Source organism: Onychomys torridus, chromosome 3, assembly GCF_903995425.1.
Source record: "Onychomys torridus chromosome 3, mOncTor1.1, whole genome shotgun sequence".
Classification (NCBI taxonomy): domain Eukaryota; kingdom Metazoa; phylum Chordata; class Mammalia; order Rodentia; family Cricetidae; genus Onychomys; species Onychomys torridus.
Window position 1 is genome coordinate 158,282,681 of NC_050445.1, and position 13,695 is coordinate 158,296,375.

The 13,695-nt window shown below is 44.7% G+C and overlaps 3 protein-coding genes and 1 pseudogene across 12 annotated transcripts in view; 3 read left to right on the top strand and 1 right to left on the bottom strand.

Annotated features, from left to right (window-relative positions):
• The window catches only part of Ppfibp1 (PPFIA binding protein 1), a 153,361-nt gene extending 151,212 nt beyond the window's left edge, over nucleotides 1-2,149 (top strand). For all 10 annotated transcript variants that reach the window (XM_036180858.1, XM_036180861.1, XM_036180863.1 and 7 more), the window contains 3 exons: nucleotides 78-257; nucleotides 565-630; nucleotides 762-2,149. In XM_036180858.1, coding sequence (XP_036036751.1) covers nucleotides 78-257; nucleotides 565-630; nucleotides 762-848 — 333 coding nt within the window. In that variant the 3' untranslated portion in view covers nucleotides 849-2,149. The remainder of the gene's footprint in view (nucleotides 1-77; nucleotides 258-564; nucleotides 631-761) is intronic.
• Nucleotides 2,150-3,373: 1,224 nt separating this feature from the next.
• Nucleotides 3,374-4,069, top strand: Rep15 (RAB15 effector protein). Its single transcript, XM_036180677.1, has one exon. It carries the CDS (start codon nucleotides 3,374-3,376, stop codon nucleotides 4,067-4,069), a length of 696 nt encoding a protein of 231 aa, XP_036036570.1.
• A 6,198-nt stretch (nucleotides 4,070-10,267) lies between these two features.
• Mrps35 (mitochondrial ribosomal protein S35) overlaps nucleotides 10,268-13,695 on the top strand; it is a 38,171-nt gene continuing 34,743 nt past the window's right edge. The window contains exon 1 of the mRNA XM_036182235.1: nucleotides 10,268-10,423. Coding sequence (XP_036038128.1) covers nucleotides 10,318-10,423 — 106 coding nt within the window. The 5' untranslated portion in view covers nucleotides 10,268-10,317. The remainder of the gene's footprint in view (nucleotides 10,424-13,695) is intronic.
• Nucleotides 12,469-12,567, bottom strand: LOC118580953 (annotated as a pseudogene).

Here is a 13,695-nt window from a genome sequence, read left to right on the forward strand (position 1 = left end):
AACTTATACGTGTTATTAGTCCTTTGTCATAGGAGTTTTTATCAAATTTATGGGTGTCTTTTTGTTTGCTTTTAAAGCCAAAGAAACTGACCTTTAGCAACTTTGGGAATCTGAGGAAGAAGAAGCACGAAGACGGAGAGGAATTTGTTTGTCCAATGGACCTGGGCCAGGCATCAGGGAGTAGCTCCCAGAAGGGCTGTAGAGCTGGCTTGGACATGCGCCTGTATGAAGAGGATGATTTAGATCGATTAGAGCAGGTAAGCCCTCAGATGTGCCATGGAAGCTTTGCACACTGTCCCTCATCGAGTCTGCTGTCTTCACATGCCTGAAAATAAAAACAGCTTGCTGCCTACTTCCTGGTCCTGTCCTAAGCACTTGACATGCTTTCTTGTTGGTACTGACTTAAGACTTTGAAGTGTTTTCAGAGGAAGCTGAGGCACAGAAGCCCTGCTGCTCCTGCTGCGTTCGGTGCCCCTTACGCTCTTTGTACTTACTTTAATTCATTTGTCTGCAATTTTGAAATTGTACAAATGGCTTTGTCACATTATGGCTTGTTCTTGACAGATGGAAGATTCAGAAGGGACAGTGAGACAGATAGGTGCATTTTCCGAAGGCATCAACAATCTCACAGTAAGTGTGTACAGGGACTTGAAAATGTTATTCTGAAAGTATCCAAAGCCACAAACACCCCCTTGCCTGTTGGCAGGTGTGTGGTGCCGAGCTCATGACTCGGTGTGTAACTTGCTGTCCTTGTTTTCCAGCACATGTTAAAGGAAGACGACATGTTTAAAGATTTTGCTGCCCGCTCCCCAAGTGCCAGCATCACAGATGAAGATTCCAACGTTTGACCAGAGCACCTGGGCGAGTACCAGGAGCACGTGTGTCATTTTCCAATTGTTTTTCAAATAGCATGTACAACAGGTGACAGGTTGTGCATTGTTTATTGTTCCGACTTCTGCTCACTCAGAAGTGGAACTGTAGTGCAGGGGAACGGTGCCAATTCTGAAGATGCTGAGAAAAGTGAGACACTGGTGAACGGAAGTATGCTTGCTCTGCCTCTATTTAATGTAAAGTCTGTGATATATTCTATTTAAAGTGTTGCATTCAAGGTTGGTTATTTTACCAGAGTGCTTCATTCACAACCAGGATGGAGGGTTTGGCCACATCAGTGTTCTTTGCAGCCATGTAAGCTGAACATGCTGCTCTCCAGATCCAAATGCTCACCACATTGGGTGCCGCTAAATGCCAGCTGCACCTCCACTTGCCTCTGACTGTCTTATTTTTATATATTTTTCTAAATATGTGTATATATACAGTATATAGAAAACAGAACCTTTATTTTGTGACACAAGAATCAAAAGGTCATATTAAAAACAAAGAAACCCAGTGTTCTCAATTTTTGTATACCAGCTAATTCCTGAAGATATCAGAGTCCTCTTTTTCCCTCCATTGATAAATTTTAACAGTGTTAATCATTCAGACATACACTTCTTTGATTCTCACAAAATTGCAGAGCAATTTAGAAGCTTCACCTTTAATCTTGACTCCATTGGCTTTATAATGGATCCTTTGGATGCACTCATATTCCCCTCAGAAAAGTTTTTGTTAGAATGACTTTGGAAAAACCAAAACCAAAACAGAACCTTTACATGTTAAATCTCTTATTTTCTTCTTTGCTAAATGCACCATTGCATTGAACTAAGGAGTCTGCCTAGCCATGTCAAGTGTCACCTGGTGGGGCTTCATGTTATTTCAATCAGGATCCAAACACTCTGAAGCGACAGAATGTTTTCTAATGGTTTTTCTGTCCAAGAGCATATGCTCATGTTTTCTGTAATACAAGGCCCAAAAGCCCTTTGTAAAGAAATAGAAAGCTGAAAACAGCTGTTCTTGTGTGTTTTTAGCAGTGTTGGAGACAATCTGTTTTTCATTCAGGGCTACACACACTGTCTACAGACAGGAGCTCACACACTGGGGTACAGGTGGGCAGTTCAGTCTATGGTAATAGACTTGGTGATAACCATTTCTAAATGTCAGCTGTATTCCTTTTATATGCTCAGCAGGTTATGAAGCTGTTCATTGTGAAGCTTGTAACACTGCTCACCCTTCCTTCCTTCCTTCCTTCCTTCCTTCCTTTCTTCCTTCCTTCCTTCCTTCCTTCCTTCCTTTCTCTCTTTCTTCCTTTCTTCCTTTCTTCTTTCCTTTCTTTCTTTTTTTTTTTTTTTTTTTTTGTTTGTTTGTTTTTTGAGATAAGATCTCTCTGTGTAACTTTGGAGCCTGTCCTAGAACTCACTCTATAGACCAGGCTGGCCTTGAACTCAGAGAGATTCACCTGCCTCTGCCTCCTGAGTGCTGGGATTAAAGGTATGTGCCACCACCACCTGGCTACTGTTCTTTATTTCTAACTAAAATTATCTGATGCTAACAGTGATTTCCTTTGAATGCTCCCCTTCATGATTTGGTGACTGTATTGGCTTCCTGTATTGGGGTTTTAGTTGAATATGAATAAATATCACCATTTGAAAAGCTCGATTTGATATTAGAATCTGGTTGAAAATACGAGCAGACTGTTACAGATGCCAAGTATTCTTTATTAAGGACAATGTAACAACTGATGATATGTGATAAAGTTAAAAACTTTTGATTATATATTTTATTTACAAAAGTATTATGCACTGTTGGCATTACCTTATGAAAGGAAATAAAGTCAATTGATAACTGCCTTGTGTTTTAAATTGTCATTATTTAATATTACTTTGTTCAGAATAACAAAGCCTTGGTTTCTGGTAGAAAAACAGGCTCTTGTTTAAAAACTTGCATATGTTTGCTTGAGTTGAGTCCGCAGCATGAATCACAAACAAATTGAGATCTCTCCTTAAGTATATTTAAAAGGAAACATGAGAAACATACTTGGGGAATGAAGGGTCAGGACAGAAGTGGCTTGCAAACGGGATATTGGTTAGAGTAAAGGCTATATGACTCCAACCTGTACACTTACATACTGGTTTTCATTTGACTCTGGACAAAGAAACCACATCTAAGAAGAGTTTATCAAAGATCAGAAGTAGCTTGAACATAACCTGGAGAGGAACAGGTGTTTTGTGTGAAATTGTCATCTGTCACTTGACAGGCAGCAGGAATCTGTTTGAGCACCACACACCCATTTGGCAAACAGGAAACCCTCCTTCACATGTTTGTCTAACCTCAGGTCTGTATGGCTAGCCACACCAAAGAAGCTGTGACATTAGGAAGCTGGTGACAGTCTTAACAGACTTGGCTTCGATGAAGGATATCTCCTCTGAAAAAGAAGCAATTCCCGGTGACAGTCACATGTCTGAGAGCTAAGAGGAGCATCTACTGGTGCAGGGGGAACATGGGGCAAAAGATCTCGCAGCAGGTGGCTCCAAAGGACAGTCAGGAGGTTCTTGCCATATGTGAGGTAGTCAGTGCAGCTGTTGCCCATGCAGCACAGAAGGTAAAGGAGTACCTGGGGTTTGAGTATCCACTGAGCAGACTCAGCCTTGCAGCAAGTACACTGAGTGAAATCTTCCTCGTCCACTTCATCGCTTTCTGCCAGGAAAGGGGGGCCGATGAGTGGCTCACCACCACCAAGATGACCAAGCACCAGGCCTTGCTGTTTGGAGCAGACTGGATTTGGACCTTCTGGGGACCTGAGAAGCAAACACGGCTTCAGGTGGCAGTGCAGACCTTGAGGATGGCTTCTCCTCTTTCTCTGAGGGACCCAAAGTCCTGTGAGTCAAGGGGAGAGAAGTCTTGGAAAAAAGGCAGATTTGATAAGCTGGCAGAGTTCTGTAACTTGGTGGGAGAGGACTGTTTGGGCCTGTTTATCGTCTTCAGTGTGCCTGGAAAGCCTAAAGCCATCAGAGGTGTTGTTCTGGAGAGTGTCACAAGTGGGATGGTGGAGAGCCATCTGTCGGGGCGCAAGGCTGTGGAACAGTTTGTGCTGGAGGCAGAAGATTGTATCTCCTTCAAGGAGCTGCTGGGAAACTGTCTGAGTAAAAGAGATGGGCTGAGTGACATGGGCAAGGTCTATATTAGCATTCTCTAAACTGGACGTATTGCTGTGACTGGTATTTAAGATAAAACAGGAAAAAATCCGCAGGATGGGGTTAACCCCCCACATTGACTGAAAATGATTACTTGGGGCAAAACTTGTTAGTGTCACAATTATGGGAAGGAAAAAACTCTCTAGCTGTGTTTGAGGAAATTTAATCTTTGTTTATCAAAAATAAAAATTTGGGGGAGAAAATGATGAAGTTATACATAAATTTTGATATGCAAAACAGAAGTTGTCTTTGAACTAGTCTTATAACACAAGCATAAAATGTTATTGCTATTGTTGGGGGAGCAACTACTAAGCAGGTGTAAGGACATTTGGGGTACCAGTCTTCCCACGGCTGGTCCTCTGAGCCTCACCTCCACTCATGCTCCTTCCCAGCAACTCTGCATGTAAAAGACTTTCAAAGGATTTAACTTAGGATTCAACTGAGTGTTAGCTTCACCCATGATTTACTATGTCACCTGTGAAAGAATTCCTTGTTACAATATCTGTAATTACAATAAGGAATGTGTTTTCAAACAGAACAGTCATTTTTGCTTAAAAGTCTATCTAGGCTTAATATTACAAAGAATAATGGCCTTTATTTATTGAACTCATGTTGGACCCACTGATTTGAATATATTTTCATAATTTGTGCATAAGGCTCTAATAAGAAATAGATATTTGTTTCTGTTTGTCAAATCAAAGATGTGTGTAATTCCCATGTCATGAGTTGTTAAAGTCAAGTCTCCACTTCAGGCTCCGACTCTTCCAGCAGTACACAAAGTCATTTTGACTCTTAAGCATCTGCAAGTGCTGTGATGACAGAGGGGTCCCCTGCAAGGAAGCTGGTGCGTGTCTGTCTCTTCTTCACTCCTGCTCACACTCTGTGGCTGCCTTCTTAAACTGTGCCCTAGTGTGTGGCCCTTGGAAACATGGTCTTAAACAGTTTGGGGGGTGCAGCACAGTATCTCAGCCCTGGGGAGGCTGAGGCAGGATGGCTGTGAGTTTGAGGCCCAACCTGGGTTACATTGTGACTTCTAGATCAGCAAGGGCTGTGCAACAAAACCTGTGTCCAAACAACGTAGACCAAATCTCTCCACACTCACTCTCCAAAAACATTTTTTTTCATTCTGGCAGGGCTTCCCATGGCCTTGGTCCTGTCTGTGTTTGGAAATCTAGGGCTCTTGCAAGGCTGGATGACATCATCGTGAGCAAGATGGAACCAGGCAGCATACTAGGCTGCCATCTCAAGTAAGAAGTGCATTTGATGTTATGATCTGTGTCATTGGAACTTGTCTGTTCTACATTGTTTATTTAGACAGGCTCATTGAAAGGCACAGAGTTTGCACGAGGACTGCTAACCGGTCACAACTGTTGAGGGAGGGATGAGGTCAAACCTGAAACCTGTGCTCTCCCATTTCTACTTACTCAATCCATGAGCTGGATTTTCTCAAGTTGCATGTTTCTTCCCCCATTGACTCCAGCCCTTTCCACCCTATTCAGGCACTTGGGCATCCAGTTATAACTATCCAGTGGGTTGCCAACAGTGCCTGTCTAATAGGCCTTCCTCTGTGACTCCATCCTCAACAGGCCATTGTCACTTCCCAGGGTACTTTGGTGACCCTTTTTGCTTGGTCCCACTCCTGCCTCCACCACTGTATAAATGTCTTTCTTCTGCTAAGCTTCTGAGATGTGCCATTTGAGTTCTTCCAGAATCCTAATGCCTTCTGGTTTTTCCATTCAAAGGTTAAGGATGAAGGGAGTGGGAAGGTGTGACCCATACCTGTACTCTGGAGGCTGAGGCAGGAAAAGTCCCACAAATTCATAACAAAACAAAGATGGGGCTGGGCGGTGGTGGTGCACACCGTTAGTCCCAGCACTCAGGAGGCAGAGGCAGGCAGATCTCTGTGAGTTCAAGGCCAGCCTGGTCTTCAAAGTGAGTTCCAGGACAGACTCCAAAGCTACACTGAGAAACCCTGTGTCCAAATAAACAAACAAATAAAACAAAAAGAAGCAAACAAACAAAAAACCAAAGATGACAACCCCTTATTTTGTAATGCTGCTATTGATCATCTGAAATCGTGAGTCTTTGGTGGTTAGCACTAATCCAGCCCCACTGAGTCTCTCTCCTGCCAAGCACACAGGATGTGCAGAGAACACAGACAGATGTTACTTCAGTATGGGCAAAGGCTACAGAGCCTGCTCTTGTTTTCTATCCACTGAGCCTTGTGTTCAAATGTGAATACACCTTGCAAGTTTAAGAAACAGTGGTCCCTAAGCCCTTCCTGTTAGGAGTAGTCACTCAGACAAGTCCTGGGGAAGTTTTGTAATTCCTGTGGCACCTTTTTGCTTCAGGGAAGAAATGAGTACACAGCCTTTCCCCCCTTTCTTTTCCATCCTTGAAACATGTATTCAGCTGAAGCCCCCTCCTTAAGGAAATTAGAATGAGGAAGAACTAGAAGCCAGTCATATTCTGGAAATTGGAATGAGATGCAATGTTTAATATTGCAGTAAACGAGTAGCAATGCACATGATTACTTATCAGTTTAACTTTAAACAAAGTAAGATCGGGCTGAGGATAAAGCTCAGTGGTAGATTGCTTGCCTAACATACAAAAGGCCTTCATCTCCCAGCACTGCAAAAAAATTAACATTAAGGAATAGGGAATGCTGATAGCTTCATCTCTCTCTCTCTAGTGGCATGGTATTTGTGATTATGGTTAACCACAAATAGTTAACTTAGCTGGACTTAGAATTTCCAAGGAAATACACCTCTGGATATGGCTGGGAGATTGGAAGAACTATGGTGAACGTGGGCAGCACCATCCCATGGCCTGGGGGCCTTAGACTGAATAAAAAGAGAAAGAGAGCTGAGCACCAGAATTCATGACTGCTTTCTGACTGAGGAGACTGCTCATCAATAACCTCAGAATACTGTTGCCATCATGCACTCAGACTGTGAGCTAAAATACCCGCTTCTTCCTTAAGTTGCTTTGGTCAAGCATTTTGCCACAGCATTGAGAAGAGAAGGTACTACCATACTGTACTCAACACCATAGAGTATACAACTGCTTTTGCCTTGTATCCAATGAGCATGTTCCTTTAAAAAAAGGGGGGGGGGGTTAGTATAAATGGAGAGGTTTATTCACAGATGTTGCCTAGTCTGGCTTTGAACTTGGAATCCTCCTGCCTCAAACTCTGAAATTCTGGCTCCCCTCCAAAAAAAAACCACCAGAAATAGGGCTGGCAAGATGAATTAGTGGTAAGGGGCCTTACTTCCAAGTCTGACCACCTGAGTTTAATACCTGGGACTCAAAAGGTGGAAGGAGAGAACTAATTCAGACCACATGAATGATGTGTACATGTGCACACACACAAGATTTTTAAATTAAAAAACATATAAACACAAATAATGCTAAAAAGTAATGTTCAAAAGACACCTAGACTAATAGACAAACACAGAGTGAGGAGGCTAAGACATATATTTTAAATCTCTTAAGGTAGTTTTAATGTTCAACCAAGATTGAGACCCATGTTTTCTTTTTTCCCTTTTGAGACATGGTCTGACTGTGCATCACCGGCTGACTTGGAATTCACTCTGTAGACCAGGCTGGCCTCCAACATACAGAGATCCACCTGCCTCTGCTTTCTGAGTGCTGGGGTTAAAGGTGTGTGCCACGATGCCCAGTTGAGACCCATTTTTTTCTTTTCAAGTTTATTTACTTACTTATTTGTTTTATATGCATGGGCATTTTGCCTGCATGTATGCCTATGCACCCCATGCATGCCTGGTGCCTGTGGAAACCAGTAGAGAGTGTTGTAATGAAGTACAGATGTCTGTGAGCCACCTTATGGATGCTGGGAATCAAAACTGTCCTCTGGAAGAGCAGTGACTTCTGAATTGCTGAGCCATCTCCCTGGTCCCCCCATCACCATCTATATTTTCTTTAGTAGCTCCCTCTATCATATGATGTAACCAATGCTGTTCTGGTAGCTGAATAGGCTGCCTAGATATTTGCACTATACTTGGAAGTGGATGTTCACATACTGCTGTGGATAGCGCTCTGTGTAAATAAAGTTCTGATTGGCCAGTGGCCAGGCAGGAAGTATAGGCGGGACAAGAGAGAAGAGAATTCTGGGAAGTAGAAGGCTGGAGAGAGACACCGCCAGCCGCCGCCAAAAAAAGCAACATGTAAAGACACTGGTAAGCCACAAGCCATGTGGCAAAGTATAGACTAACAGAAATGGGTTAATTTAAGATAGAAGTAGATAACAAGAAGCCTGCCACGGCCATACAGTTTGTAAGCAATATAAGTTTCTGTGTGTTTACTTGGTTGGGTGTCGCGCCCGCCTCGACCAGCAAGGAAGACGCGACACCGGGATCCTTCTCATCACAGTTTATTCAGACCTTTGATTAATTGCATTGTGTCTCTCTCGCCTGGGGCAAGCCTCTCCCAGCACCTAAGTAGGGCTGGGCTGCCAACCCCAAGCAGCCACGTGGGCACTGTCCACAGGTTCACGCATATGCCAGCAACACACGAATCCAGCCATAGCCAAATAAGGAGCTGTTTACCCTAAAGAGTGTTTGCCATCGGGAAGGCAGAGGGTAGAAGCCAGAGCCATCTTTAGGGTGCGGCTACACGCGGCTCTCTACAGTTGGGTCTGAGCATCTATGGGCCTGACAGAGATTTGTCCTGACTGTGGGCCAGGCAGGAAAACTCCAACTACAACATACTTTTTATAAAGAACTTAGTTTTTATTAAAAGTTATCTCTCATATCAACCTAGGCTTTAAAAGAAGTAAAAGACCATTTAAAAAGAAGGATCAGTAGTTAAAGTTGTTCTACCTAGAATTACCTATGTAATCTTTAGGGATCAATGAAAACTGAAAAAGTGGAGCCCCCTTTCAGAACTTGATATGAACTTTAAGTCAGCAGGAGAGGGTCATTAAACTAAGCACAGGACCCTCTAAATGCAAATCATGTGTCCCAAAGGCCTTTTCCTGGCCTTTGTAACACTTTAAATTATTTAGTTTAAAAAGTTGAGAAGGTATTTTTTATTATGAATGAGGGATTGCACTTCCAAAATCCTTTCCAAGTAAAAAAAATTACATAGAGTTTAGAAACTGACAAAGTAATACATGCTTTACACTATAAAAATCTTTGCCTACTGATACTATAAAGGGGTTACTTCTTGTAAAGATTATTTTTAACTGTGGTGTGTGTGTGTGTGTGTGTGTGTGTGTGTGTGTGTCTGTGTGTGTGTGTGTGTCTGTGTCTGTCTGTCTGTCTGTCTGTGTCCATGGAAGCCAGATCCCCTGAAGCTGGAGTTACCAGAGGTTATGAGCCTTTCCACATCAGTGCCAGGAATCCAGCTCTGCGGGAATAATACATGAAAAGACAGGTCAAAATCTAAATTCAAACAATCTAGTTCAGAAGGGCATTTCTTTACACTGCTGGAGGATGCAGCCATGCCCCCCGCCCCTCCTGGCCAGATGCTGTTACTTACTATGCTTGAAAACTTGCTGTCATTTAAGAAGTATAAGGGCTGGTGAAACAGTAAAGCGGTGAGCCTTACCACTAGAGTTGGGTCCCCAGAACCTGGGTGGTGAAGGGAGAGAACCAAAGAACCAATTCCCTTAAACTGCTCTCTTACTAGTGTGGGCCTACACACACACACACACACGTAATTTAAAAATATATAAAGTGTAAAGCTAGGTGTTATGCCCCATACCTATAATTCCAGCACTTGAGAGACTGGGGCAGGATGATTGAAAAGAAAGAGAAAAAGGAAAAACGAACGAAAGAACCAAAAAACGGAAGGAAGGAAGGAAGGAAGGAAGGAAGGAAGGAAGGAAGGAAGGAAATAGAAGAAAGAAAAAAATGGGACTGGAGAGGTGGCTCATTGGTTAAGCAGAGGCTGCTCTTCCAGGTGACCAGGTTCAATTTCCAGCGCCCACAAAAAAAAAAAGCTCACAACTGCTCTAATTCCATGCCCTCTGCTGGCCGCTGTGGGCAATGCAGGTACATGATGCTGAGCTACGCAAGCAAACACCAATATACATAAAATGCCGTTGTTTAAGAAAATCAAACAAACAGAGCAGTAGACGGAGACCGCGAGACTTGAGGGTCAGAGACCCCCATCCGCTCCCCCAGCCCCCTTTGCCCAGTGCACTTCCGTTCCCACTCTACGCACTTCCGGTCCCCGCCCCATCCCGGCGGCGGCGTGTTCCCCTCCGGCTCCCCGTTCTCCAGCCATGGCGGTCGCGGCGCTGCAGCTGAGGCAGATCCTGTGCCTCGGCGCGCGCGGCCTGCGCACCTTCTCCTCTGCCGTCAGGCCCGCGGACTCGGGAGCCGGCGCGCGTGAGTGTGGGTGCGCCGCCGCGGGCTGGGGGAGGGGAGGGTGCGGGCTCCGTGACCTTCCTCCTGGCGCTCCTCAGCCCCCTGTGCACCCTGCATCCCACAGGCGAGCGTTCACTGAGGCCGTCGGCCGCTGTGCCCGGACGGGGACACCCGCGTGCCAGCCCACGGGGGGGGGGGGGGGGGCGGAGCACTGGGGTATGAGAGGCCGTGCAGACGTGGGGCTAGAGTGAATGCAGCGACGGGAGCTGCTTGCACGAGTGGGTCACTGGAGAGGCTCACCCGGGAGCGGACACCTGCAGCCCCGGACCCCTTCCCCAACTCCCTCTCCTACAGGGCCTGCCCACGCACGCCTTCATCCTTCCGCTCTTGCTGTCCTGAAGGCTCTTTCACAGCAAACCGTGTTGAAAATCCATCCACAATGGTTTTTGTTTAAGTTATAGATTCCTTAATACATCAATCATAGTGGCTTGTCATGGTCTTAAGATGTGTCCATCTCCAGATTTTCATTCTTTTATTCTCATAAATGGAAATGCCCTAGGCAGAGTTGCAGAGGCTGGCATACTAGTGAAGTTCACAGTCAGCATGTACACAAGTAAACAGTTACCATAAAATTTATTGTTATGAAGATTAAGAAAGCAGAATATTGAAACTGATGTGCTGTTGAAGAAGTGGCTCATCAGGTAGGATAAAGTAGTGAAGAGAGACCTCAGATGAAACGACATTTGAACAGTCATGTGAAGATTTGAGAGAACACTGATCAAGGAAGTGAAGGAGACACCCCCCACCCCCCCCCCCCCCCCCCCCCGCTTTGTGAGTAAAGGGGCGAGTGGTAGTCCGAGAATTAGAGTGATGGTCTGAATTTTGAGGGTTTGGAGGCATTTGCTTTTGATTTGGGCTTGGATTTTGTTAGAAGTGGAGGGTCACACTAGAACAGACATAAAATTTCTACTTGTAAAAGCTCACTGGCAGCTGTGTGGTGAACTCACTTCAGTAGGGTAAGACTGCAAGGCCTGTGTGGAGGCTGGTGGTATCCCAAATGAGAGGATGGTAATAATGCAGGTGATTTGGTTTGTAGGATGTATTTTGAAGGGAAAGCCAGTAGGATTTATTGATGGATTTGATGTGAGCCTTGAGGGGTGTATCTCAAGGAACACTGGTCGATCCTTTCCTGAGCCATTGGATGAGTGTCAGTCCCACCTACAGGGATTGAAAAGAAGGAAGTGAAGGCTGTCTGCCTTGTCATTGAAGCACATTAGATATCTTGGCTCTTCTTTTCAGTTATCTGTTCCTTTTTCAGTGTCAGCCACACTGAGTTTGAGTTTACTTGTTTCCATGTTCTGTGCTTTCTCTTTCTACCAGGGAAGCTATTCTATAGCACCAGGTCAGATAAAAAAGGGGCATTTGGTGCTGTGGACTAAATGCAGATGTGGCCAGGTGCTTAGCATTATTCCTGCTTCTCAGTAGTGTCTTGGGGTGTTAAGGACTCAGTGTGATGCTCCAGGTATTCCTAATCTGCATCAGTGAAGAGAGAATGATGCTCATTGCTTTGTGGATTCAGTCTAAATATGGATAGTGTCATAAAAGGGCCATACAGTGTCTCGTCATAGCGGTGACTAAGGGTTACCGCTAGGAAGTTCTTGCTTTCTTAAATGTTTGTCCACAGCTCTTTACCTTCTGACCAACGGGTATCTCTTCAGGATATAGGAGTACTCCTAGTTCCATCATCAGAAGAGGAATTCTCTGAGAAATTCAAGCAAGCACACTTCAAATGCCCCCAGTCCACTGCAGGACCATAGGCTGTGCCTAGTGAGAGCCCAGGTACCAAGTATCTGGGGTTCCTAGAATTCTCCCATCACTCACTAGTTCAGAGTGGAATTCCTACCTTGACCTGATTTGGAGTTTTTCTGGATGAAAACATCCAAGCTGTAGATTCTCAGCAAGGAGAATAAAATGTATAATCAGTGTTATATAGTCTAGTTGAGAGGCAAGTACTGCCTTAAAACTTTTTTTTCTAAAACCCAAAGAATGAAATGTCACAAAGTTGTAAAAATATGGACTCCTTCCTGAATCTGCCTGTCATTCTTATGCAGAGCCATGCTAACCTCTGCATTGATTCAGTTTTGCTGTATGGGCTGCTGAAGCATTCTCTGCTGTCTTCAGACATTTTCTCGGCAGCCTGTTTTCATGACTACTTCCCACTAGCCCTCAAGTTTTAGCTTAAAGTGTGTGTCCTCTTGGAGATATTGTCCACTTTATTATTGGTGTTCTCCAGAAAGAAAGAACCTGTGGAGTGGATGGATGGGCATAGGGTATTGCTGTGACCGATTTGACCATGTTTTAGGGAGGATTGTGGAAGGACTTTGGAACTTTGGGTTAGAAGAGCCATTGAGTATTGAGAGTCAGTGGGCTGTTCTGTCAGAGCTTTGAAGATAAGAATGTTGAGAACAGTGTAGAAGATGGAGCCCTGGCTTGTGAATTTTCAGAGGGAAGCAATGACTCTACTGGGCCATTTGTGTCAAGAATCTGTGGTATCTAGTCTGCTGGAGCTGACCAGAACGGGACAACCCCCACCCCCCCAGTGGTGGCGTACGCCTTTAATCCCAGCACTTGGGAGGCAGAGGCAGGTGGATCTCTGTGAGTGGGAGAGCCTAGTCTACAAAGCAGGTGCCAGGACTGTTACACAGAGAAACCCTGTCTTGAGAAACCACAAAAACAAACAAAAAACAACAACCAAAAGACCAGAACAACTGAAGTAAAACCTTTGTTTTACTGAAACAATTGATGCTAATTAGCTGGCGCAGAGAAATCAGTGGTTCAGAAGAGACTGGCATCATTGAGGTGAAATCTTCTGGGAAGTGTTTCCCAAGAGTCAACACACAAAAACTGTGTTCCAGAGGTGGCCAAGATTGTACCTCCCTTGGCAGCCGAACTTGGTAATGTAAGAGTCCCTCAGGTGGTACTGGTTTTGAAGGCATGGAGGGGTCATGAAAAGCAGCAGAGGGCTGGCATCGTGACAGGCCAAGAGAGGCCATTGAAGGTGCAGCTGGAGTAGCCTTGGAAGCCCAGGATTGGAGGGTCATGGAGAAAAGTTGAGACTTTGCTCCATGAAGGTAGCCCAGAAGAGACTATGGGTAAAAGTGCAGTCTAGTGCAACTGAAGAGCCTAACACTTCGAAATGCTGGTACCATGCATGGGATAGCCACCAAAAGCAGCAGCCGGTGTGGAGTGGAGCTGGCCTGAGCCTAGAAGACAATCTATCTGTGCTGTAGAGG

Excerpts from the sequence above, each read along its gene's own strand:
- Rep15 (XM_036180677.1), top strand. The coding sequence starts at position 3,374 with ATGGGGCAAAAGATCTCGCAGCAGGTGGCTCCAAAGGACAGTCAGGAG.